Genomic DNA, 27,696 nt, shown 5'->3' on the forward strand with positions numbered 1-27,696 from the left:
CGAGGTGATGGGTATGGACTCGGTCCTAACCTCACTTGGCATGAGATGTGACTGCTCCCCACCTCAGAAGACTCCCCTGGGGACTGTTCAATGTTCTAACCTGAAGACAGATTTTATTGCTTTTCTGCATTTTCCTTAAATAACTCCAGAATCCTAGGTAAGCCTTAGAGAAATCTGGTTGTATTCTCATTGGATTTTCTTTCTTTTTTTTTTTCCACTTTAAATAATGGCATTTGATTTTTATAAGAGGTTATCTGGCCATCCTTTTCTGAGAAGGAGGCCCACTGTAGAAGAGTGTACACTTACGTAAATGGTTATGTAACATGTAGCCTCAGACCACATTGTCTTCATAGCCTTAGGTGGTAACTCTAAAACCTTGCCTGCTTTTGCCAAAGTGACTTAAGAACATTGCATATGGTTTACAAACTCCCTCACCTTTCTTAAATGGGAGGGACTGGTATGTGTATGTAGGGAAAACTAGAAACAACAAATCCTACGGTAAGAAAGTAACTTCTATGACATGTAATATAGAATATAAAAAATCTATAATTTGTTGTTCTTTTCCTCCAGCGCCAGGAGTCAATTGATGTTTGTAAGTTATTCTGAAAACAATGTTCTAACAAATCTGGCTCCTCCACAAGAATACAATTAACCTAAAATTTTAATATGAGATAAATTTTTCATATAACAAGAAACGTCTATGTATTGTTTTCTCAGTTGATGAGGCTCTCTCTTTAATTTCTCCCTCAAAAGTTTTAGAAAAACACTTTGCTTCCACACAGACATCCTGAACACTGTGAGGCTGGTAATTAGCTTGTGTTTTCAAAATAATCCCGCTCGCACACACTACAGTGTGTACTTACATAGCAATTCAACTCATCTAGGCAGAAATACTGTAATAATAAACGTTGGCGTCCAAATCAAAACAACATGAGGCTCCCAACAAATGTTTATGAAAACATTTGTTTTCTTACAGTCAGTTTAATTTTGAAATTTATGCCTATGCCTGCATACAAGGACGGTGTCTTTGGGACTCTCTTACTCCCCCACCTTCCGAAAACCAAACACACGTCTTAACCCTGGCCCACACATGACACGACTCACCAGAAACAGGCACCGTAATGAGAAGTCGGCCTTTCAGGTATGTCATTCTGAGACCACCCTACTAGAGGAGGCCCTGAGATCACAAAGCCAAGGTCCCTGATGGCAACCCTGGTAATTAGACCCTAATAATGGGTTGAAGGTGTAAAATTCACCTCAGTGCACCACCAACAGACTAAACAATCCAGATGAAGAGAGAGAGAGAGAGTTTCGTGAGGAGGAGGGAGAATTAATTATACCACTACCAGGAAGCTTGCAAAAGCAAATCAGCTTTGACAAACGTAATGGAAGAACAATGGCTATTTTGAGACTAATGGCATTCCATCGGAGCGAACCCCACAGGCCTCGTCGTGAATCATTAGAATGCTGAAATTTTTATGCATTAGCATTAGTTTGAATTTTGTTCTTCATATTGCCAACGTCAACCATCACAGAGGTGTCTGGTATTTTTTTCATTCATCACTTTGCTTTTCACAAAGAGAACATTGGTCTCACACTCAAGGAGGAAAAGAGCCCTTGGAGGGCATAGACCGGCACTCTTCTTACTGTGAGTGAAAACGTGTGCCGTTGGAGAAGGAACGCTGTCCCTGGGTGATCGGTGCCTGCCCGTGACGCTGTGGAGAGACTATTCAGAATTGAGCAGTCTTCTTTTTGTTCCGCAGCAACAATGGCAACCTCTATTTTACTCAGAAGAGATAACATTTTGTGATATGGTAAAAGGACAAGAATCTCCGTTTTGTTAGCTGGTGACTTCTTCAGAACATACACAATTTACAACTTGCAAATAATTTAAGAACAGAGCTAAATTATTGCTCTTAATAAACTTTCCAGATGGCTAGAATTTATTCTTCTGAAAGACTTGAAGTTCAGAAATTTAAATTTGCAATTAGGCTTATGAAGATAAGTTAGTATAGAACTAATCTGAAATTCTCAGCATGGTGTAGCTGGATTCTGACAACTACTCGTGTTCAACAATAGTCGTCTTTGTGAGGACACTTAAGCTCTATAATAGTTGTTCCTAAACTTGTGACAAATATCTGTTTGGCAGTACATAATTTTAGCGGCTTTTGATGGTCCGGTTTTATCCATGAAATTAACAACTGACTAATTATGATTCAAGATAATTTGAACATTGTGTGTGTGTGATGCGTAGGTGTAGAAGCCAAGGGAGGGATAAATATACTCTTTAAAGGATTATAACATTAAAGTCTTCCTTTTGCTGAGGTATATAACAAACACTTTTTCAGTTTCCATTTGTTTCGTCACAGAAACCTGCATGTGAGCTGTGACCTTCCAGATAGTTTTGAAATGAGGCTCAGATGTTGAACTGCCAAAATAACTTATCCTGATTGCCTAACAAAAATCATACTAAGCAGCTGTAGCTTCTGCCAGCATGTTTCTAGTTTTCTCAAAAGACAAGGAAGGTTTATTGTTTCTCTTAGGAGAGCTGAAGCCACTTCACATATCTGGGTCCTCCTCTGCAGTTAACTGAGTGAACACTCATTCCACAAACATAATGCTGCTCCCTGATGACAACAAGAATGACATGAATATGTGACTTCACTTAGACACGTAAGCTTCGGCATAGTCCAGTCTAACCCTCATAGACTGGGCTCGGGGGTACTCTCATGACAGTATGTAGCATGCAGACAGGGCAGAAGCATTCATCTTTCTTGATTGTTAATTGCAATTTGTCTATCAATAATTTGAATGCATGAAATAATGTGGAGAATAACATTTCTTGACTTAAATGAATATTAAAAAAGTCTCACCTTTTGGGATCTACAATTTTGTAGAGTTTTCCATTGTGAGTCTGGGTCATACTTTTACTACTTGATAGAATATAAACTTCCCCTATGTAGAGAGAAATACAGCAAGTTAATCCACAGTATTACAAGGCTTTCCTTCATGTTCCCTTGCAGGTGTTTTACTTTTTAAGATGTTGTTTATTTATTTTTAGAGAGAGGGAAAGCGGGGGCAGAAAGGGAGGGATGGAAAGATCGATTGGGGACCTGGCCTGCAACACAGGCATGTGCCCAGAATGGGAATCAAACCAGTGACCTTTTGGTTCGCAGGCCAGCACTCAATCTACTGAGCCACAGCAGCCAGGGCAGATACTTCATATATACAGTATATGTATTTTATATATGTATGTGTGTATACACACCCCACCTCAGGAATATCACTTGCCTAAGACTATGACAGTTTCACACGTCCACCTTCACAGTGCACCCAGATTTCGCTCACTTCTCTCCGCATCCCACTGCTCTTCCAGGACAAGCAGACACTAACTTCTCGCCTGGATTATGACAACAGCCTCCTAGCTGAGCTCCCTGCTTCTATCCTTATCCTTCTATGTTTTCTCTCAATATACCAGCTGCAGTGATTCTTGTAAAGCAAGTTAGACCCTCTGAGTTGGATCACGCTCTTGTCCTGATACCCTCTGGTGGCTTCTGCTCTCTCTTAGAACAAGGGTAAGTGCTGACAGTGGCCTACACTGTCCCCCCTTGTTGCTCTGATTTCATTTGTGATGTGTGACTCCCTTGTTCACTCCTTTCTAGCCTTGAAGACCTCTTGGCTTTGAACACATGAGGCAGGCTCCTGTCCCGGGCTTCTGCCTCACTCAGGTCCTGCTCTCTGTAGATTACCAGTAGGCTCACCTTCCCTCCTCCTTCAAGTCTGTGCTTCCATATCACCTTTCTTGACTGCACTATTGAAAAATTGCACTATCCCAACCTTTAGCAAACTCTATCCCTCTTCACAATTAGATTTGTCTCCTAAGCACTTACCACCAATTAGCATACAGTATATTTTTTAAAAACTATTATTTTTAATATCTTCCTTTAGAATACAAATTTTATGACAACAGTTTAGAAGTTTTTTTTAAAATTTGCTGCAGGATCTGTAATACCTAGAACAGAGCTTTGCACAGAATAGAAGTAAGTATTTGTAAAAAGAGTGTTGAATGGCAAGTTTTATTTTGATTTCTTCTGCCCAAGATTGAAAGGTTTGGTGACCATGTTGTCATTGTTAATTGATAATTTGGGGCCAGATGGAATTGGGGTACTTCTTTTTAATGTTCAGCTTTTTAAAACAAAATAAATAAAAATGAAAATCTGCAAATAGAGAGGGAGAGAGGCCCTCATGCTCAAGCCCCACCCTAAGTCTTGGTGCTGGGCTGGGTTCGCAGTGGTGAAACATCACAGACGGAGGCCCTGTCAGGAGAGAGCCTCTCTTGTGTACCTCCAGTGCTATCGTCTAATCCAGGTTTCAGAGTGGATCACATGAACAGGGAATTAGAGGCTGTACTTACAATTACATGTTTATAGGGCTTTAAAATTTGTATTTGGTTCTCATTCATGAAATAGTTTTGATTTAGTCAATACCTCTCTATTCCACTCTATTATTGTGTATCAAGTGAACCCGATTACTTCCGTACTCCTGAAAAGGATGTATGTGCTTTACACTAAAAACACGGACTCAACATAGAAAGTAAAAATGAAGATAAAAAGCAAAGGAATGTAAGTGACAAATTAATATTTATTTTATCAAGTACTTTAGATAGTTTACCTCATTTGATCCTTTCAACAAACGCATCCTGATTTAACAGTTAAAAAAACACATAGAAAAAACAGACTGTCATTTTTGAAACTTTTGGTTTCAAAAAATGCAAAAATTTACTAATTTTCTGAAATGGTTCTTAATTAAGTCCAGTTTCATATTAAAGCATAATTCAGTGAAAGTATATTTGATTACAAAGTATATATGATGTGGTGACTTTTGGACAGCAAGGATTGCATGTCCTTCATTTGTTGGTTCTGTTCCCAACACAGTATTAAGTGGAGACAGACACCTGGTTATTTGAGCCAATGAAGTGAATAGGGTGATGGATGGTGAACCGTGTGTACTAAGGACTGGGGACATCTAAATGACTCAGCATCTAAATATTTGTCTCTAACTCTGCCACAAACAATTTAATCCTAATTTGTATTTTAAAACAAGAGTATGTCCATGAAATTTAAATTACATTGCAGAGGATTTATGTAAGAGGGGAATCTTTCTGGTTCCTATGAGTGGGGTAGGAGAATATTATGGGAAAATTAATTGTAAAGTGCTTTCAAAATGCTGAAACAGGAAAAGGACAGATTGGGTTTCTCTTCTTTGAATGACTATATTCCTGTGGCTCTGAAAAACGTGATATGCGTTTCAGGAATCTTGTCTGAGTTCCTCGTTAACCTAAGTAAATGGCATGGAACTATTTCTGACAAATCCTCCGTTTACTATAGGAAAACCAAATCTGCACTTTTAGAGAAAATACTCTGATTCAGATGGGAAACACAACTCTTTCTCAATACTGAGAAATTCATCTCTGATGTTAAAGGAGCATAGTAGTCATGTTTGTTTGTAGGGAGTCATTGTTTGTTTAAAGGGAGTCATTATGAAAATGACATTTATCTCTGAAGTTTTAAAATTAGTAGCATTTCCACTCTTTGATCACATTCCAATTTCAACTTCTCTTTGCAGACATTTTGATAACATCCCAACAAATAAATTGTATGTTATCCTGTAGATCATCAATGAAGAGATAACTTCTACTCCCTTGGAAAGCAGATCTACAGATTATTTTGTATAAATTTCACACCCAGATGGACAAAAAAATAAAAATAAAAAATTAGGAAACAGAGAATAAGGTGAAATTCAGATTGTGTCAAATTTTTAATTTATTTCAAGAGACGTGGATAAATGGAAAGGTTTTCATATAGAGAATATAAACAAATGACTCAGATGCATCAAAAAAAAAATACATCAATAGACACTTAAAATTTTCCCTCTCTTCAGGACTCAAACCTTATCTTTTCATTCCTGCCTCTCATTTTCCTGCATTGGTTAGTTTCATATTTCAGGAGTGGAAATAAGACGTAAAGACCTTCTCACCCCCACCCTAAGACAGGTTATTGAGAGAAAACACAAAACTGGACCATCTGAAATCTCTACAGTAGGCTATCTTTGCTGTTACATTTCCAGCAAATGGAAGATGAGAGGGTTAGGTTTACTCTTCCAAACAGAACACCACTTCTCCAGCAAGGGAGTGAAAAAGAGACTTGATAGGAACAGTCTGTACAGTACCTAATTCGTCTTCTCCAAATCCCAGTACGTGACCCGAAAAGTATCCTCGACAGGAAGCACCGTTGCCGAGACAGAGTGGTTTCTCTTGCCATTGCCTGGTCACGGGACTTTGCTGCAAAGTTAAGAAATTCCTACAACACAAACATACCATAAACCTACATGACTTTGCTTAAAAAGAGAAAACACAACGATCAATACATAATTGTCGTGCCATAGGCCTGGCTTCTAAAGGGAAAAATAGTATATAGCCCATAACATGTGTGAATACTGTGAAATTCCCATGTGGGGAGAAAGTATGTGAAGATGAGATTTTGGTGGCGGGGGCACTAAAAGTACCTGAGTCTGAGAAAAGCCCTCCCCTTCGTCCAGAGAATGATACTTCCTCTCCAGGACTAGACTCCATGCTGCGCTATTAATCAGAGAGAGGGACAGGAGAAGACCGTGGGGTAAGTACACTTTTCTAGCTCCTCGTAGCCACCAAGCAGCTCAGCTCTGCCATGGGCCCGAATGCAGCGACTTGGGAAACAAGATCCTTAATTGGGGTTTCATCCCAGAATTTCTTAAAATTATCCACAAGGCAACCTCTAGAATTTAGGCTAAAATTGAATTTTGGAGTATTGCTACTTATAGGCAAAAATTAACTTGCCAAAAGTCCTGGAAGGCAGAAGCAAAAATTCTCAGCCTTCCAAGATAACCTTTAAAATATTTATAAATTCGTGTAAAACAGTAGTTTTCAAATTATTCATTATCATGGTAAACTTATGGTAAGGAAGGGAAGAGCCTAAATAATGTAAGTCCTTCTGAAACCTCCTTTGCACTTAACAAAATTAATTCATGAACTTGATCAAGTCTGTTTAAAGAGCATCTCTTAGACAGTCCTTGAAACCACCATATGTAGTGGAAGTAAAAATAAATAATATTTACACGAGTCCCGGAGCTGACTCCCAAAGGGAGACACATTCACTGGAATATTTTATGGCAGTCTAATCAATGGGTAGGTCATCTGATATATCAAACTGTGGGCTCAGGGCACCTACCCGTCACGGTCTCCAAACACGTAGCTCCCGTACAGCCTTTCCGACTGGCACCCTCGGTAAACAAACCCGCCAACCAGAGGGCCGTTACTGAAGGGCTTGAATTCTAAAAGCGACGGCTCGCTTTCTAGAAAGAAATAAACAGTAGCATTAGATAAAAGGAAACATATTTTTATAAAGAAAAAGTAATGGAGGCCACGCAACAACTATTCCCGTCATTTACTTTCACTCTGAAGTGTGTTCCATGGTGCACAAAGTGGAGCCTTGCTATAGATATTTACTGAAAATAGTTACTCCTTTTGCCTAAATGGCGTAAGATTTAAAGGGCCTCCATGTACAGCTAAATGAAATGAGAATGCTCTGAAATGCTTGCTGTTATTATTACTGCCAAGATATACAACTTTTCAGTGAGATCCAAATCTGGACTTTTTGGAAATTGCGGTTATTTACTTTAGAACCAAAATACTTAAAATACTACTTCATTTTTTAATATTGAATTTTTTGTAGGACTGCTTCTACACATATTTAATAAACTGAGCCAGACATCTAGTAAGTTATATAAAATGTTTAAAAGCCCGCACTTCAATGAAAATAAAAATACAGTACATAAAAGATCTTTAAAACTGCATTGTCCATTTATGACATTGTCACTTAAGTCAAGTAATATCTTCATTCAGAATATTGTAATAGTTTTGCTGATAGAGTTGTGTGGTTAACAAAGGCCGCAGCAATCATTCCTTCTTAACCCCATGTGCACGGACCTGGAACCCAATCTTTCCACGCATGTCATTATACACTTGAACACATGTATGCTAATTGCAATGGAAAAGAGCTAAAGCCAGGTGCAAATAAATCTGAGAAGTTCTCATTACCTATTAAGCACATTATGTGCTTAATATCAATAAGTCCCTATCAATAGACAGTATTTTAGGCACATACTTTTGTGGAAAGACGGTAATTTTAAAGTCCTCCCCATGTGATTATGGTGAATATATTATAAAAAGTAGAAAAGATAGGTTTTAAATAGCCAGTACACTGGGAGGTAGAATAATCAAATGCTTGAGGACATAAACTCTGGGGTCAGACTGCCGGGTTCAAATCCAGGCCCTGCCACTTTATATTGTGTGACGGTTCACCTTCGGGTGTCTCGGTTTCCTCGTCTGGACAGTGGGGCCCACAACAGTGCCTACCACGGAGGGTGACTGAAATGAGTCAAGTTTATAAGGTGCTTACTGCCGGGGCTGACATGTGGTGAGCGCTGTGAACGTGGTTATTTGGTTTTTCTTTTCTTTCTTTTAGTTTTATTGAGGTATAATTGACAAATAAAGTTGAAAGACATTTAAAGTGTACATCATGGTGCCTTGATGTGTGTATATACACTGTGAAAGGATTCTGTGGAGGCATTTTTAAAACACCAATGCAGGGCTGCCAATATTGTAACCAGTTTCAGCTGAACCCCAATTAATGTGCTTCTAGAATTTAGCTTAATCTACAAACATAGCTGGAACTCCATCAAGCTAGTGACTCATTAGATTTTTTTGCAAACCACGTTATTCTTTGGTTTGGCTTTTGTAAGATGCACACACACATATATAAATACCTGGAAAAAAAGTAAAATAACTGAATACCACATGAATGAACACAGCTGCTTCATTTCTGGTACTAAATAAATATCTGTATTGAATGAGTAAATAGAAGAAGCAATCGATTCAATAATCTTAATCTACTATGTTCCCTGAATCATAATGTTTGATATATTGCTTCCTCCAAAAGGAATAAATACTAAAACACTGAAAAATGTTAAGTATCTTTGACTTCATATTATCCAACTTTCTTTTTTATATGTCTCTAAATAGTAGTCATGTTATTAAAAATGTCTTAACATCCCATTTCCATGACCTGGGTAAGTAACATGTTTTTATAAGGCTATTACTTTGTTTTCTCTAAAATAAACACATTTAAAAAATTAAATTCTTATTTGAGACACTTATCATATTCCTAATTACTAAGACTAGCATGCTGGTTATTGAAATATTTCTTACCTTTAACACTTGTTTTTTTCCTCTGTATATAAGATGTTAAGACAAGTTCTCCCTTATATATTAAATAAATAGAAGTTATTCATCTCGATTCTCAGATGAGCAAAATATAAACCGCTAACTTTTGAGGGTCCATTAAATTTTTCGGACCTACAGAGCACCATTCAATCCGTGGGAAAGGCAGTGACCCAAATGGAACCCCGAGGGCTTGTAAGAGTCACCGGGCCTTTAGAAAGCGAACTGCTCGCCTCCCTCGCCACTGTTAGGCCAGTGTTTTCGTGCTTTCCCAATGCTCATCTTGCAGAAATCCTTTTCTCTTCAATTAACGTACTAAAATAAGATAAAAACCCAAACTAAGGCAAAATCAACAAACGATGCTCTACTCACCATAATCTTTCCCCTTTATTATCTGTAGAATTCTGGCTGATGATCTGTTCTTCCCATTGGAGTCTGAACAAAGTATTGTTAAATTGATGTTTATGTCAGTGGGATGTCGATCCACAGCACATCTGTGTAATCAAAAGGGACACCCATGAATCCCTACACGTGTCTTCCAAGCTCTGCCTGGAGAGCCCTGACGTAGGAACCCTTGTGGGCTGGCAAGGCCCCTTTGGGCTGTTGAGCTTGGATCCTTTAGAAAAGACTGAAGGAAACATCCTGATGTGTTTGTTTACTCTCCTGGAGCTTCATGATATCTAGAGAATGTTTCTTAAATTCCCTTGGTATCTCCCTCCATTGTGAATGTGTGCCCTGACTTAAAACACTTGTTAGTCTGTCATTAAGGAATATCACATGATACAAAACTGCTGAAGTGTAAGAATAACAATCAGTAGCTGCATCTACCAACATTTGCGACAGACAATATAAAATTAGTTATAGTTTTTGTTTTGTGTGTCTTCCTTGGAATTGCTACATTCTCAGACTCAGGCTGCTCTGACAAAGGGAAGCGTGCACTCCAATTTAGGGAATAAAATAAGTTGGGTCCCACAACCATTGAGGTCTTATGGTTGACTTTTGTCTTCATATTCTGGACCAGGATTTATCTATGACTTAAGTTATTGACCATAAACTCCATGAGGACAGGAGCCACTTCCAACTTCTTTGTCTCTGCATGACCTACCTGAAACCTGGGAATTGAAAAAGAGCTCACTATTTGCTCAGCATTTAAGTCAATGAGGGGCTAGCCGTGTGGGGTCTGGATTGGGGGAAGAATAAAGTTGAACACCGCGTGAACCCTAATGTAAACTGTGGACTTGGAGTGACTATGATGAGTCGATGTAGCTTCATCAGTTGTCACAAATGGACCGCTCTGGTGGGGGAGAGCAGTAGCGGGGGAGGCTGTGCCTGTGTGGCAGCAGCGGGTATATGGGAGACCTTCGGACCTTCCACTCATCTTTCTTGTGATCTTAAAAGTGCTTTAAAAAAATTAGTTTTATGAAAAGGTGGGGGGCCCCATACCAGCTCCCTGGGAGCACTCCTGAGAGGCATAGCAAGATGGTGAGCATAAGATACGTAGCTCAGGCCTGAGCACCAAGGTGCTTCATAAAAGTCAGCTTTATGTTTAGCCAATAATTATTTTAGTTCCCCTTCTGCTTTATTAAGTCTTCCTCTGTTTAAAAGAATCTTGGAGGGAGGCATGACTGTGCCTTCAGCTGTTTGCCAGCAGGGGAGGCGGGACTCCCCAGCCCAGGGCGTCTGGGGGCAGGTAGGTCTGTGAAGCGCCTCACCCTGTGCTTTTACCCTGAAGGGCCAGCCCCCCGCCCCCCACCACCCGCCCCGGGGAAGCTGCACGAAGCACCAGTGGGATGTGATGACTCAGGCTGCTTGACTTCAAAGCGCTGCTTTGTGGTGGCATCTGTGAGCCCTGAGCTATAGGAATGGAATGTGACAGTTTCCTCTACATCCTGAACCTACCTTAACTATTCCCTGTCGCCCAGATTTTAAGATCTGCTGAGATGCCAAAGAGGAAATGAAGTGTAGACTTGGACTTTGATGGAGGGGAGATGAAGGGCATGAGGGATTATAAAAATAAAAAGTTCGAAAAATACTCACCTTGCACACAGTGAACACTCAATAAACATTAAATAGCAATAATACTTTAGCTAGTAAATGAACGAATGTGGCCAGATAGCCCTCAGACTGCGGCTTGGGCGAAGCTTGCAGGACAGAACTGCTGGGTTAGACTTCACAGCTTTTTAAAGTGCCCCCCAAACCATTCACTTTATATCCTCCTTAGTGTTCCTTTCTGTGTGGTTCACTATAGTGAGTAGTCAACAGTTCATGGAGAAATCCTTCAGTATTTTTTTTAATGAAAAGAATGTCAACATTTAGTCAATTCCTTACGAATTAATATCAGATCATCATATAAGTGAAGCTATGATAATAAAAGCTATAATTTATTTAAAATCAGGTGTGTCAGGCAGGCCATTTCATGCTTTACTCATTGATACGTTTAAAATCATTACAGCATCCTTGCAACGTAGCTCTCACTGCCCCCAATTAATGAGTAAGGAAAGTATCGTTTACGTGGATGGAAGGAGACAAAAGGTTTATTATGCCTCTCCTTATTCAGATTGAAGTCTGGCCCAACAGTGTTTCTCTAATAACAGCCCTCCAAACTCGAAGACGAGTTTTCTCCATGAATGTGTCCTTTTCCCCCCATCTGATCTGCCATCTGAACCTGCTTCGGGCATGAAGAGAAGACAGGGCCAATCACTGGCTCCGGTGATGAGCCCGTGTGATTTCAGAGGCTCGGCCTCGCCGCCCTCCTGCCTGCCCTGGGCCGGGACGCCGTTCCTCTCCCGGTCCCTGCACCCCGGCGGGTGTTCTCACCTGCCTGGATCGTGGAGGCCGTGGGCGAACACTTCGGGGGGCTGGTTGGTGCTATTGAAGTGCGGGTTGCTCCTTGGGATGGAGTAAGGCACGTTGCACATGTCTGTGTCCACATCCAGCCGGAGGACGGAACCTGTGAAGTCACTGAGAAATTGGAGGACGACGTTAAGTACTTTCGTTTTTGTCACATAATTTCACCTAAACCGAACGCAGAGAGACTGCTGCAGATCATCTCCCTATCTGAGACACAATTCGTTATTCAAGCTCCAGATTCCAGGCGGCGCCGCAGCAGGCGCGCAGGGAGCTTGCAAAGGACGCAACGCTGCTGGCTTCCCAGGGCTGTGCGCACGTGAGCCGCCGGCAGTAACTCGGTCTGGGCGCCTCGAATTAGCGCCTTGCAGACACAGGACATCGCGTGCCCCCGGATGCCTGCCCTTCACGGTATAAACGCAGACACTGAGGCCCAAGGCGAGGCATTTAACCAAGGTGATGCAACTACAAGGCTGCTCTCCACTCCCTGGCTCCGCCCTCCCTCCTGGCCCTCAAGGCATTTTACCACCATCAAGTGGAACCTGCTCTCTGTTTTCTGTTTTTCACCTTAACCCATCCATTTCTTCCATGTCATCCAGCGTGATCATCCCGTCGCCGAGGATGATGTAAAGAAAGCCGTCGGGGCCGAACAGCAGCTGTCCTCCCAGGTGCTTTCTGTGGAGCTCTGCCACTTCCAGAAATACCCTGGCGGTTCTCGGGTCCACCTGATGGGGGGTTTTCCTACAGCGCGGGGAGGAAACAACAGCGCAACTGTTAGAGCCGTAAGGTGAATCCGCTGACAAGCAAAGAGCGCACACCCCGGGAAGCGCGCACCTGGCCTGTAAATAGGAAACACATACTTGAAGTGGGGCTAATAAAAGTTACCCCAAAATGACGTTATTTTCCAAGTTTCAGAAGTAGCATTGAAGCTGAAAGGTAATTGAGGAAAAGTGCCAAAGCGATCATTTTTCTCATTTCTCTTTCAGGGCACACATGGGGTTTTAAGCAAGAGGGAGATTATGGGTTTAATTATTGCCACCGTATGGCTATCTATTTATAATTTCCAAACCAAAAAAAATGATGAAGAGATATAGAGAAAATAAGATTTAAAAACATTTGTGCCTGCCTGCGTTTCAGGGATACCTGGATACTGTGTATTCCACAACTCGAAGAATGTGGTCATGAGGCCCGATAGCCCACCGCTCTTGGTTGGTGGTATAAGACACATACAGCTTTCCGTTTTTCTTGTAATTGGGGTGGAATGCAAGGCTTAGCAGTCCTCTTTCATCTCCTCCCTGCAGTCAAATGAAAAACACAAAGAATCGCGAAGTTAATTATGTTCTTTATTGTGTTTCAACTGGAACCCCAAAAGAGTCTCTTTCTTTCTTCTGTATAATCTTTGCCCAAACTCTTTTCTTTTCTTCCTCGCCTACTGCACAAAAAAGGATTATAAAACATTTCACTTTGCGGAGCTCTTTAAGGGTTAGGACAAGCCAGTTGTCTTGGGTGGTTATCTATGCACAAGACCCTTATGCTACTTTTGTCAAGTGATTTGTGTACGTAATCTTGGGAAGCTAGGACAACAAGTTTAAGTGCTGGGAAGAATTCTCTGCTGGGTTACTAGGTTGCTTGTAGTCCATGGAAGACAAATAAAAAGGTTCATAATCAGCAGTCACTTCTAATCCAAGTTCTAAAACCTAAAACACAGTGTGGGCTGCCAACTCCCACTGTCTTGGCATTATGTTTAGAAAACAGTTAAATTGCTTGTGTAATATGTAAACCTTTGTTTTACCCTGGAGGCATCTCCATCAGTTGTCACAACGATGGTGGTCTGTTCATCATAGCTCAGTAATAAGCAGCCTTGGCCTATCTGCATAGAAATGAGGTATTTTTACATGTATCCCTTCGCCGCTCAGAGTGTTTCTTTATAGAAGGGTGGGGAAATGGGAGGAGAGCTAAAAGCCAGCACTGGGATGGGGGTGGGAGAAATACGAGCGAGGAAAGGGGACACTAGGAAATAAAAATCCCAAACAACTTTCTTTTGTTATTATGTGAATGTCAAGGACTGTGTACATTAGGCATGCCAAATGCTGTAACAATTAAAACATCATCATGTTCTTAAATAGAAAGGCATTTTATCTTTATTTTCTGCTAATTCAGCTTGAAACTCAATACGGTCTCAGCATTTGTTTTATCCCACAAGTAGTCTAGGAATTTCTATAATGAAATCAAAATATCTAAAATTATCTAGATCAGAGACGTAAGTTCCTATCCTAGTAAGCCAGCGAGCCCTTTCTCTGTGGCCTGACGGTACTCACAGTGGTGAAAAAAGTGACAGAGAAATTGAAGGCTGTTCGTACATCACCTTATTCACACTCTCATTGAAAACACACCTCCTACGGCAAAAAGCTATAAATCACTCCCTTAGAAGTGTTAGAGGAGGGCACACCGTCCCTGATACTGCGAGTCCCTCACAAGGTTATGCTCAGGAATGGAGGCGCTCTCGTGCGTGTTGCCCCCAGAACAGCATGTGTTACTAGCAACACATAAATCTCTTTGTGGTTTGTATCCTACGTGGATTTGAGAATTGTAAGATTTATGCATAAAAGCTCAGTTTTAGTAAACATTGTTGATTGATTTCCTGGATTAGAGAAAAAATGCTTTCAGATATGTGCCATCCAAAGTGGAAACATCCAAACTATATGACTATATAAATAAGAAAGTCGACCCAAATATCCGAGAACTACCAAACCATTGTTCAAATGCCCAAAAAAAAAGCCTCTTTCTTTTTTGCATATTACAATGTGCTTAATGGTAATTTTAATCGAAAACCAATTTTTTTTTTTTACTTCATTGAAGGGTAGGCTCTAATGACTGATTTATGTATGAGCCTCTATCTTTCGGATTGTCTTGTTACAATAATTTTAATGTTAACTTGATGGTGCTGTTTTGGTTTTTTAATCTTCATTAAGCAAATATCTCTGGCCTTTCTTATGGGGCTTTGAAAGCTGGGATGTGTAACTAAGATTCGGTTGCAGAAAAGCCTGCGCGTTTAAACCTCCTTGGCGGCCCTGTCAGGAGGCGGGGGGTGGGACGCAGTCTGTGGTTAACTCCTCTTCTGCACAGATTTCTCTCTAAAGCTGCGAGTGCAGGGGAAGGTCTGCAGGCCCACTTCACGAATGTTTGTATCCCTCTCTAGGAAGCTTTGGTCGAAAGTAGTTCTTTTGTAGTTTTTAATCAAATCATCTGAAATCCAATTGGAGTTGGATAGCAGCGTGGTTTAAAACTGTGCTGGTTTGCCTTTCAGGAGTTGGAAGTGCAGACTTCACGGACTGCGGGGAGGACTGCTGGGAAAAGAGACTGACACAGATCCCGGGGGTCACCGATCACATGAGGGAATTCGGGGACATCACTGACGTTTATGAAAGTGCCAAATATGGAAAGAGAATGAGACATGTGAGTGACAAGAAATAAATCAAAAAAGCAATTTTAAAAATGTCAATAATTTAGAGATTTTCAGGTTAGAAGATTTCTATTTGTTTAATCATTACATATGATTTCATGTCTTTTACATGCAGTATATTATGTACGTAGATTTTTAAAAATAATTTCAACCTTACAGAGAACTTGTAGAGCAATATAAAGAAGTTCCATATATCCCATATCCAAATTCACTAAGGGTTAGCACATTTTCCAAATATATGTTCTATCTCACACACATACATACATATATATATATATACATCAGTATATATTTTTGCTTTCTTCCTTTTTCATTTGTCTAATCAGTAAATATGATTTCCTATTTTTAAGTCGATGTCCAGGCACAAATTAGTGTTCTGGTTGGTTGAGAAACAAGACTAATTACTCTTATTTCAGAGAAATACTCACTTTTATCATTACATGGATGAAAAATTTAACGTATTGTATAAATATCCTAGAGTGTCTCTTGAAATTAGCTTCTCAAATTAAATAGTATAACATGCCTCCTGAACGTTGAGAGATCAGGCATGAGGGACCTATGAGGTTGGGAGACGAAAATGTTGACAGGCTCACCTCTCCAGTGCAAACCTGTCTTTGAGGTCTGGGTCATTTTTCAAGCTCTACATGGAGAAGCATGTTGACTGGCCACTGAAGGCTGAACTTTGGACCAGGGTCAGAAGCCACAGCGCAGGAAGCGACACCAGGCATTTGAAGCCTTCGGGGCTCTGTGGCTGCTGCCCCTACAGACTTCATCCCCAGGCCGCTGTGCCGGCCCGAGAGCCAGGCCAGCTCTCTGGGCTTCAGAAAGTCCTTGTGCCGAAGTCGCCCGCTCTCTTCTTACTCCTTCCCATCCTTTCCCCTCTCTATGTGTAGTTTTTGGACACATCAAATTATGGAACTGTTTCTAGTGGGCATCTGGAGAGAATGAACCTCAGATTAGTTTGGCCAAGCTGCTCACAGGGGGAAAACTGCATTAATAGAACGGCAAACAGAGGATGGCTTTCAAAAGGACACTGCCTTCTACCATTCTGCTGTTGAAAACTGGTAACTGATGTCCAGAATGTTCATCCTTCCCCATGTGAAGAGCAGCAATTTGTCCAAACATGCACGTTTTATTGTACGTCAGACAGCATTATGGGTACTCAATGCTCGGAGTGCGCGTTGTGCTCCTGGGAGTGTAATCACTGCTGGAACCCAACGGCCAGCAATTGATTTACAAACACATTAGGGTTTCCTCTGCCCGGGCCATGCTGCTTACATTTTTTTTTTAAAAAAAACTGCCTGAGGACTCCCTGGAACATTGTAAGCTGCCACGAGAGCCTCGTTCCCTTTTGCCCGGCTTTGCCAATACTACATCCACTTCTAGGTAGCCCCACGCCCAGCTCAGATGACTCCTCAAAACCAGGTACCCAAATGATTTGAAAACAATGTCCCTATACACTTTGGAATGTTGAGATTGAGCCCTGTTTCAGAGTAAATCATAACCACCCCTACCCCTACCCCCAGGGACTCTTACTAAGTAGTTAACTGCCACTCAGTTATCATTCAGCTCTCAGGATAAATTTCACGGGGTCAACAGAAAAGAGGCAAAACCCCAGACAAAGAGTATTGATGACTTTAATGTAAGTACAAGATCAAATCTAGTCTTATGGTTGTGGGATTTATACTCTTCCCTGGTGAACAGATCAAAGTTCTAACCAGTTGACTAAGAACATTCCTGGTCTATGAAGGAAATAAAGTATCTAGAATTTGAAAAAGAGAAGTAATCACAAAATGATCATACCATAAAGTACTTTTTCTTTTTTAGAGAAATTATGAAGCACAGTCTCTTTCATTGGACACTATTCTGAAGACAACATTTCATTCATACTTTTGGTGGGGTTAAAGGTAGTTTTTCCTGATTGCTGGTCTCTTTAAAATTTGCCTTAACTGGAAGCACCATTTTCCATTTTTGCTTAGTTTTTCTTAGTGACCTTTTGGCCAGTGACTGGCTTCAAGTTCAGTAATCTACAAAACAGCCTTACAGCATTGAGAAATCAATGAAACATCTGTTAAAAGTTAACAATGCAGTGCTAAGTTCAAGATATTCCTTGTTGTTGCCTTGTCAAAAAAAAGTTTGTACTTAACATTTATTTGACAAATACTTATTGAATACCTTGCTACGTGTTAGACATTGTGCTTGGTGCTAGGGCTAAGACAATCAGTAAAAACCAACCCCTGCCCTTAAGGAGCTTATACTTGGAAGCAGATAACAAAGTGAAGCTCTCAGTTGTTTTTTTCCTGCCATACTTTCTTATGATGCTCCTTTGGGGGGAGGATAAGCAATGCTACACTTTTAGACATGTGCCTGGCCAAAGACAAGTATTAAAGAAAATAAATAAGTATTCTGGGTAACTTTGACACAAAGGCTAATTAGTATATTAAGATCTGAGGTTTCTCCACTTGAAACTTGGTAGGGAAAAGAAAAAAGTTTAGTTGTGTGAAAGCTAAATTACAAGAAGAATGAGGCGGCTTCTTCAAATAGCAAGACCATCTAATTTATTTTATGTGCATGACCCAGGCACACAGATATGAATGAAGACCTCCAGTAGAATTGTGGTCTTCTTAGTAATGAAGCAGCTTCTAAGAATTACCGTAAGAACAGAGGGGTGGTAATTTTAACTCTCTGTAAAACACATGCTTTTATTATAAGGCAAGTCATCCTACTTCCTTTATTAATGTCATTCACATGTCCCCGTTTTGCTGGCACATATCAGGAAAAGAACGTGAGGACTTGGGGACTAACATGGGCCCTTCCTCATGCAAACCTTCAGTTCCCTCAGGCTGGAAACTTTTGCTCTCCGGAAACGTGAAATAGATTTGTTTTAGAATCTTTAATGCAAACACAATACCAGATTGTATTAGTTTTCTGTCACTACTGCAAAAAATCACCGCAAACACAGTGGCTTGAGACCACACAAATCTATTATCTTAAAATCTGTAGCTTTGAGTCCAACATGGGTCTCATTGGGCTACAACACATGTGCCGGTGGGGCTGTGTTCCTTTCTGAAGGCTATAGGAGGGGTGCCCAACCCACAGCCCATGGGCTGCATGTGGTCCAGGATGGCTGTGAATGTGGCCTAACAAAAAATCATAAAGTTTATTAAAACATTATGAGATTTTAAAAATAATTACGTGTTGCAATGTAGTAATGTGTGGCCCAAGACAACTCCTCTTCTTCCAGTGTGGCACAGAGATGCCGAAATGTTAGATACCCCTGCCTAGGGGATGATCCGTTTCCTTATTAATGTCATTTCCAGTTTCTGGAAACCATCTGCATTTCTTTTTTGGGTCCTCTTCACTCCATCTTCAGAGCCAGCAACAGTGGGCTGAGTCCTTATCACATAGCACAGCTCATGCCTCTGGCCTCCTCTCTCTCCCACTTTTCAGAATTTGCGATGATGTGGCGCCCACCCAGGTAATCCAGGATAACCTCCCTATGCCGTTGTTAGCAATCTAATTCCACTGCAACTTTCTTTTCCCTTTGCCATGTAGGGTAACATAACATAGTCACAGTTCCGGAGATTAAGAGACAGACATCTTTTGGAGAAGGTCGTTATTTTGCCTGCCACTTGGACATGTTAATCTGTTTCTTAAAAAGGATCCTTTGTTTATGAATGACTTGAACCACCTTGGCCTTGCCCAAAAGTGAGCACCCTGAGAGAGTTGACTGGTGAAGCTCACCTATTAAGTTTACAAGGAGATGTGTAAGGAAAACTCTGTCATTGTAAGCCTTCACTTTCAGAATCTTGAAGGAGGAAGCAAAGAAGACCATCTGCTAACATGCGCATATGACACTTTCGTAGTTGAACTCCAACAAGCTCTGTGTTAATCACAGGGTGCAAAGAAGGTAAAGAGTTAAATGTCGGTTCTACTCACTGGAGGATATTAAGCTCGTTGAAACTGTATTATTTTGCTTTGTCCATAAGTTTTGCAATGCTGTAGAGCAGTGATTTCTTCACAGTCCCTCAGAAAGATGAGTCCATCCCCTGAGGATGGCCAGTTAGCCTGGGGAGTTATTGCACGATTTGTTTCTGTGGTAGAATGAAAAATGTATTTGGTCTTTATCACCAGTTCCTGGCACACCATTGGGATTTCCTGAGCGATGGGAGTACCTTTTGTTACTCTTAATGATCCCCTTGTCAGCCTTACTGGAGTTTATGCTAATAAGGTGACTTGGGGTGCATCCCTGGAAATCTTCAGGATGGGTGCTGGAAGCCAGAAAAACCAAAAAAATGTGGTTACAGGATTGGAACTTTCAGCCTCACCTCCACCCACCCCCAGCCTGCTGGGAGTGGGCAAGGACTGGAGGCGGAGCTCCATCCCCAAAGGCCAGGGACTGAATCAGGGGTACCTCTGCAGTGAGGCCGCCCTAAACGCCCTGAACAGCGGGCTGTGCAGAGCTCGTCCACATGTGGAGGTGTGGAGAGGGTGGCACGTCTAGAGAGGACATAGATATGCCCCGCCTCTTGCCCCCTGCCTGATGCATTGTTTCCTTTCAGCTCTTCCTGAGACATGGCCTTTAAAAGAAATCAGTACTAGTAAGTAAAACACTTTCCTGAGTTCTGCGAGTTGTTCTAGTGAATCCCTGAGCCCAAGGTGGGGTACTGATGGGAAACCCTGAATTTGTAGTCAGCTGGCCAGAAAGGTGGTTGGCCGGGGCACCCCGCTGGTGGCTGGTGCACGAAGAGGCGGCCGTCTGAGCGGCTGAGCCCTTAACCCCCGGTTCGCGTCAGAATGGTGTCAGGATTGAATTGGATGGTTGGACATCCAATCGTCGTTGGGTAGCTGGTTGGTGAGAGAAAAAAGAATCTTATTTGGTGTCGGAAAATATTACCTCTCTCCTCCCCAAGAAAAACCCCCCACAGAGATTCCTTAGGCCATCTTCTTGTGTAGGGAGGAGGTAATCATGAATAACTGTACTGAAGTTAAAGTGAAAGAATACACGGGATAGTTTGGAAGTCTTCTTTTCATGCCAATCTTACTCTGGAACTTCACATTTTTATAAAATACCTTGTGTCGTTTTATCGTTCACTCTCAGCTTTTCTTATCTTCACTCTTCTCTGAGGGGGTAAAGCCAGCCGCCGAGGACCTCTCCCTTATCGTACGAATTCACCCCTTCCTTTAAAATGTCCTCTATTTTTCCAGACTTGGCTTTGCTTTCAGGTAAACCTTTCACTTGTTTGAGCCATCCTCTGGTTTCCTGACAACGGAATGCCGAGGATCGGCTCATCTCTTCAAGGCCTCTTGCTGTTGAATGGTATTTACCCGCTGCTCCAGGTCCTCTAAGGAAGCATATGAGATTTTCAAACGCTGGCCGGGCTGAGCTCACCTCCGCCGCCCTCCCCTGACAAAGAAACATGCTCTTCTCCAAACGCAGAGCTGCTGGCTGAGGGGGGTGGGGGTACCCAGCAGAGTTGCATTTTTAGGAAGTGTCTCATGGGGTATATAATGTCTGGTATGTAGCAATCGGACCGTGTCAAATGTGTGTTTAGGATTACACATTTTATCTTCTAAAGGTAGTAAATGCAAAGACGGATTAGAAAATGTACAAATGGGAGAATGAAATATACTCTAGTTGGAGACCAACTAACCAAAAGTCCCACGAGCTTTCTTCAGCAATTCTCTTCTCCACTCTTTTCAAACATAAACAAAATAAACCCGAGGATTTAGGTTACAACCTACACAGAGGGAAGATACTAAAAGTGGTTATTTTCTAGATTTCCAGCTTCCCAGCTGTTGCTTATTCCATATACTAATGTTCTTTTGACATCTCATGCCTGTAGGGAAAAATGGATATACACACTCAGTTATATACTTAAAAGTGATTATGATCGCAGTAGGTGATGAATGTGTGTACCTGATTTATTTTGTATAAGCTATGTATTTGTCAAATGGAATTAAATTTCATATTTGGATTTTTTTCCTAGGCTTTTTACCTGTTTGAACTGTGGTATTTGATACACTATGGCACATGAGTTAATGGACTGACTTGTGTCTCTCGCCTTGTCTATCTGGTGGTTAGCTGCTGCTAGAGTGAGCCTTCGCTACGTGCTGCCCAAGGGCGCTACCGTGGTGTCAGGGAATGGCTTTACACTGAGACTATTTTTCTCAATACGTGTCAAGTATTAACAGTATCTGGTTTTCCGAAGTTCAGTTCTCCAAAACATCTTCTCTAAAAGATAAAATGCTTCGATAAAATCAAACTGTGAAACATCTTTTTGAAGTAATAAAGTGACAAAATAATAAAATGGCAAAAAATCTAAAGTCTTCTCAAAAACAAAATCCTAGCACTAAATATTTTTTTTGAAGAAAGAAAATTGATAGAAAAATTGGCAACACATAGAGAAAGCAAAGCTCTCATGCTCGGGTGTTTAGGCTTCATGAAAATAAATGAAAGGTTTCATAAAAAAACTACAAGAATATGGGAATTTAAAATAAATAAAAATGACAATTTAAAAAGCTTTGTAACTATACTCAACCCTCCTATTGTAGCCTAAAGGTTTAATCCTTCTTAGACCTTAGATTTTTGAAAGTATTCGTTTCTAGACTGAATTGTAAAAGGGTAAATATGGGGTAGTTATATTGTTAGACATGGCAAAACCTCAGATACATAAATTAAGAACTAGATCAATTCTCTAGACTGTAAGCTTCTGGAAGGCAGGGACTCATCTTGGTGTTTCTGGTGTCTTACAAAGGCCCTCATGTATAGTAGAAACCTCGTCATAAAAATTCACATGTATTGAGCCCTTACTGTGCATCAGAGAGGATGCTAAGTATTTGGCAAGCATCATCTTCTTCAACTTTATAACAACTCTCGAGTTTATGGTATTTTATATTATCCACATTTTCTGAGTAAAGGATTTGAGTAACTTGCTTAACATGCACAACCAGACGTGGCAGAGATTGTGAGTGGAGGACAAATAATATAAACTATTGTTACATCACCCCACCACATATATCCTAAAGGAAGAAATGAACCAACAAAGAATAGATTGTCTTCCCCCATCAGTACCCATTGTTCTCGGCCCGAGGCTTCCAGGGCCCTACAGGGAATGAAATGAAGCTCACAGCTGAGCCGTTTTCACTTGCATGAGACATAATAAAGCTCATATCTGTTGTGCTAACACAAAGGTTAATTTCGGTTTTAGGACAATGTGCTAGTAAACCGACAATTTCGGGGTGGGGGGCGGGGGGCGGAATCCTGACTTGTGTACCTTTCGGTGACATAAACCGTCCCTCCGCGGCTGATTGCAAACGCACAGCCTGACGTCGCGGACTGGCGCGCGGTGCGCAGGAACCAGCACAACTGGCTCTCACAAGCCCGGACCGGGCCGCCCTCGCGGGGTTTCCCGTCTCCTTCCAGCCCCTTTGATTCTTTCCCTCCATTGTCATTCTGCTCGTTTCTTTTTTCTCCTGTTTAAACATTTTCGTCATACCTGTTCCTTTCGATGTGAAGCACCCAAATCTTTTTGTAAATTAACCCGGGGTTTAACTAATTAAATAAATCATTAATTAAACACGAAAGAAAAGGTATCTCTTACTGGATTTTTCAGTGAAACATACACAAAATCTAGCGTACCACCCAAAAAATAGAGCAGAACATTGAACAACCCTTTCAAGCTGTTCACTTGGTTATGGAACGGGGGGGCGGGCAGGGGGCAGAGAGGCAAGTGAAAACTTCTTGGTGAACACCCTTCCTTTCTCGTGAACGGTCGCTCAGATAAGTCGCTCTCTAAATTCCAATGCGGTATTTGCATTGAAATGGTAGCTGTTACAACAGAGACGTAAGAGCCACCCTTAAATTCCATTGATCTGTACTGTAAGGTTTTGGAAGGGAATGTGATTTGGAGGTAGAGAATATGTAGCCCTACATTTCCATCAGATAAGGAATGCATTTAAATTATGTAGGAAGTATTATTATCTTGCTGCCTACCATCCAAAGAACTTCTGGACTTCAGAAAATTGCAGGCATGGAAGGGCACATTTATACTTATATTTAGCATCAGGCTCACCACATAGTTTTGATAAAGATCTGTCTATCTCTCTTCAGGGGGTTTAGATGATACATGTTACCAGTGGCTTATGAATTAATGATTTTCAAGACTTGAGGTAATCTGAATTTTTATTTTAGAATTGAAATATACATACTTGGCCACTGGAGGAGTATTACTTCTTTTCAGTTAAAAATATATATGTGGTATTTTTATACTCTAAAGCTAAACATCAAGTAATGTCGTTAGAAAACAAAGAAAAGGGATAGTGGAAACAAATCAGCCCCAATATGTGTGTGTTCTCTAATAATACTGATGGCAAATCACAAGGATATTTTCTCCCCATCCAAAACAAACTCTATGTAAAAATGCATTTCCAAGATTAAGATATATTCTTAATATTGGCAACAGTTATGAAAATTACCTCAGAGCAATATTTACACATATTTATATAAATAAGATACTGAATTTACATTCATATTTGGGTATCTGATTAGAAACTAATGAAGAATATAAAATTGTTCAAGGAGTGTATAAGAATACTCACATCATTAAAAAAACACACAAAACCTCCCAAATTAGATAATGCTACAGAGTAAAGGAAATACTTGTTTATGTTTGGGGAGTTTCAATTTTTGCTTTTCTCAATCTTTTAAGGATTCCTTCTTAGAATCATTTTTAAAGTATAAATATTTTCAAAAATTATTACATTGACAAATATGGGGAAAATCTTGTTGAAAAACAAATAATTCCTTTGGAACTAGGAAGACAATTTAGAAAATGCATTAACTTCTTCAAACTATCCCAAATTTATTTTGTTTGATGGGTAAGAAAAAGGTGTCCTTCTATTGTCTTGCAGCTTGAAAATATCTTTCTTAGAATGACTTAGCCTATAATAAAGAAAAATACTTTTCCCAGTTTATTAATAAAAGTATTATGAGCATAAGCACTATCAACTTTTGTAAGAATAAAAGCAACTTTTTAAAGGGATTATTTGGAATATTAAATTTTTGTATTAAAAACAAATGAAGTAGAATGGACTCACATGATTTCATTTACCATCTTGACAGCTAAAATCTTTGCGGTATAAAGTCTGACCATTTTGCTTTAAACCTTAAACCCAAAAATATAAAGCATGTTTCCTTGATAGTTTCATCTGATTTATACCTTTGTAGTTTGAAAAATACTTTTTTTCTCTTGTCAGAAAATGGAACAAAATTGTTTTTAATGAATTTGACCTCTTGCTTTTATAAAGTTTGTTTTTTAAGATGTGTGGCTAATATGGTGGTCATGCAGCTAAAGGCAGCTAAAGGCATTATCTTCACATCATTATACAGAAATAGAACCCTGGTGTACTTGAGTCTCCTAGTCATGTTTCACTGCTCTGTGTTGTTATATATTTCCTATTGCTACTCTAAAGGAGAACTCAAATTGACTTCCATGAGAACAAACATTAAACAATTAAGTAAGATTATTGCTTTGAAAAAGAAACTTTGAAAAAATAAAAAACCCCAACAGTTTAGACCACCAAGAAGCACTAATAAATTTAAGAAAATATGAGGTTTCCTCAATGTGACTTTTCTTGAGAAGTTATGTAATAGATGGCTGGAACTTCAAGGTCATATAAAAATTATGGTACTTTTCAAATTATTTTCTGAGTAGAATTTGTGTTTATGTGATTTATATATCAATTAAACTTGCAATTTACCAAAAGGGCAAAATCAAATTCTTTGACTCTTTGATATTTTCATTAGCCACTATTTTACAAAATGATCAAATGCAGAATTTTAGCAACACTCCAAACACCCATTCTTACATTAAAAAATCAATTCTAATTCCAAAATATCATTAGTTACAAGTCAGCATTTAGGAAACAAACATTTGCCATGCCTCGGATATCCAACTTAAGCAACTTATTTCAATATTTGGTATATTACATACTTATACTAATACTGAATAAAAGCAATTAATATATACTTCTTAAAATGCATCTTTAATATTAAATTATGTAAAATTTAAAATGTAAAGTTTTGCAGTTCCATCTTTTCTACAATCAGGAACCTATGATACTATTCTATTAGGATGGAGTTAGTGTGGGAAGTTACATATAATAGGTATCTGAAAAATCTGAAGTCCATATTAAAGATAGGAAAGTAATTAAAAAATCAGAGTAAGATTTATGAAGGAAGACTAAAGGGGGGCTTGGATTTCTTAAATTTAAACTTGCTTTAAGTACACGAAGGTTTATTTTAAGGAGGCCAGTATCTCTGGCTGTTCCCCTTTTCCATAAAAGTTTTACCAGGAGGTATTTTCAAAGCAGAGGAAGCTGTGTTCCCTCTAATTCTTAACATAATGGAAATATACTTTAAATATCTAGGAATAATATAATTTTGGATCAAAAGGCAGAACTTGGGGGAATATCTGACATTCAAATTGCATGAGATTGTGTTCTTAGTTAACTGAGGGAAGAGCCAAACAGTGACAGATGGAGCAGTTTCCTAATATGTTCATAATTTAACATATAGAGCAACTTGGACAACACAGGATGGCACAGTGATGCTTCGTATCTTAATTCGCAGAGGCAAGTTCCTGGTTCTACCCCAGGGCCAATGACATGTTTGTGAAGGTTCCAGCTTCCCAAACGCCAGACCCATTCTCTTCAACATCTTCAGCGTCAGTGCCATGCATCCTCACTTCCTGCGCAGCCCTCGTCTCAGGTTCCAGCAGGGCCGCTCTGTCATCAGGCGGCACAGGCGGTAAGCCACTTGCGTCCGTGTCAGTGCGGCTCAATTCCTATTCATTCGTGTTCAACGGTATGGACTCAGGGGTTCGGATGGCCTAGGGCTGCAACTGGGCTCCTCCATTTGTTAGCTTTTCGACAGGGGAGGGTTACTTGGCCTCTCAGTGTCTCAGTTTTATCACCTTCAAAATGGGGGCCATTTCTTATCCTATAGGTTGTTGTGAAGTAGTTACTGGACAGTGCCACGTGGGCCCGGATGTCCTGTTGCTGCTCAGGAGAAGTTGGCCATTGTTACTATATGCCATGGCCCGGCTCTTGGATTCTAGTTGGGGTGAGGGACTTTGAACAAGAAAGCCAGCAAATAAATTCATACATTTTGAAGAGGACTATAGAAGAGAAGAGCAGGGTGTTACGGTAAAGCAGGTGGGGGCGTCTAAGCGGCCAGAGAGGGAAAGGGAAGAAAATTCCAAGGAAGGAAAGCATAGCAGCCCCCAGAGAGATGCTTTACTGAGTATGATTCTTTGGGAAGAGGGAAATGTCAGGGAGGAGGACAGGTACACTGTCCCATTCTCGCTCTCTGACTGGGGAGTTTTCTCTGAGGGCACATGTCTACAGAGGGGAGCAGTTGTGGGCTCTGTATACTGGGGCTGGGTTTGCATCCTTGCTTTCTGACTTACAGGCTCTTTGACTTTGGGGGTAATTTAGCACCTTCAAGCTTCAGGGTTTTTTTTTCCTATTATAAATGAATTATAACTTCTATTTCATAAAATTTCTTTTAAAATGAAATATACACAAAGTAAAAATTTTAAATTACTAGCCCTCAGCTGGCAGTATTAGCTGTTCACTTCTCAGCTCTTTTCCTCCTCATGGAGGAGGGTGGGGGTGGGCTTGTAGTTCATGCACCAGACAGGGGAGATAGGAGCTCTCTCCTTAAATGTCAGGGAGAACGGAGAGTTTAAGAGCATATGCAGGGATCAATAATCATTTATTCCCTTATTGATGGTTCTGTCAGACCTATGACCCCAAACCAAGAGGCCTCCCTTAAAATGTGTAAGGTCAGCTCTAAAAGAAATGATAATTCAATTTTTTCCTTCTAAGCATTTATAATTTTTTCCTTTTCATAAGAAAAATTGTTTTATTTTTTTCCCATTTTGATGATCTCAAGTGGAACACTATGGTTGGATGAAGTGTTGATTTTTTTTCGCTAATTTGATGGCACATGTGGCAAAGTGACTTTGGGAGTGAGAGTCCTGGCAGGGCCACTGCTGGGGGGCAC

The 27,696-nt window shown here is 40.4% G+C and overlaps 1 protein-coding gene across 2 annotated transcripts in view; it reads right to left on the reverse strand.

Moving 5' to 3' along the window:
• The window catches only part of HHIP (hedgehog interacting protein), a 78,939-nt gene that overhangs the window by 9,418 nt on the left and 41,825 nt on the right, over positions 1-27,696 (reverse strand). For both annotated transcript variants that reach the window (XM_054562822.1, XM_054562823.1), the window contains exons 5-11: positions 13,307-13,458; positions 12,731-12,904; positions 12,134-12,277; positions 9,689-9,810; positions 7,266-7,389; positions 6,229-6,359; positions 2,874-2,955 (exon numbers count right to left, since the gene is read on the reverse strand). In XM_054562822.1, the coding sequence (XP_054418797.1) occupies positions 2,874-2,955; positions 6,229-6,359; positions 7,266-7,389; positions 9,689-9,810; positions 12,134-12,277; positions 12,731-12,904; positions 13,307-13,458 (929 nt within the window). The remainder of the gene's footprint in view (positions 1-2,873; positions 2,956-6,228; positions 6,360-7,265; positions 7,390-9,688; positions 9,811-12,133; positions 12,278-12,730; positions 12,905-13,306; positions 13,459-27,696) is intronic.

Source organism: Pteronotus mesoamericanus, unplaced genomic scaffold (genome assembly GCF_021234165.1).
Source record: "Pteronotus mesoamericanus isolate MK-2021 breed Mesoamerican mustached bat unplaced genomic scaffold, CSHL_Meso_final contig_163, whole genome shotgun sequence".
Lineage (NCBI taxonomy): Eukaryota > Metazoa > Chordata > Mammalia > Chiroptera > Mormoopidae > Pteronotus > Pteronotus mesoamericanus.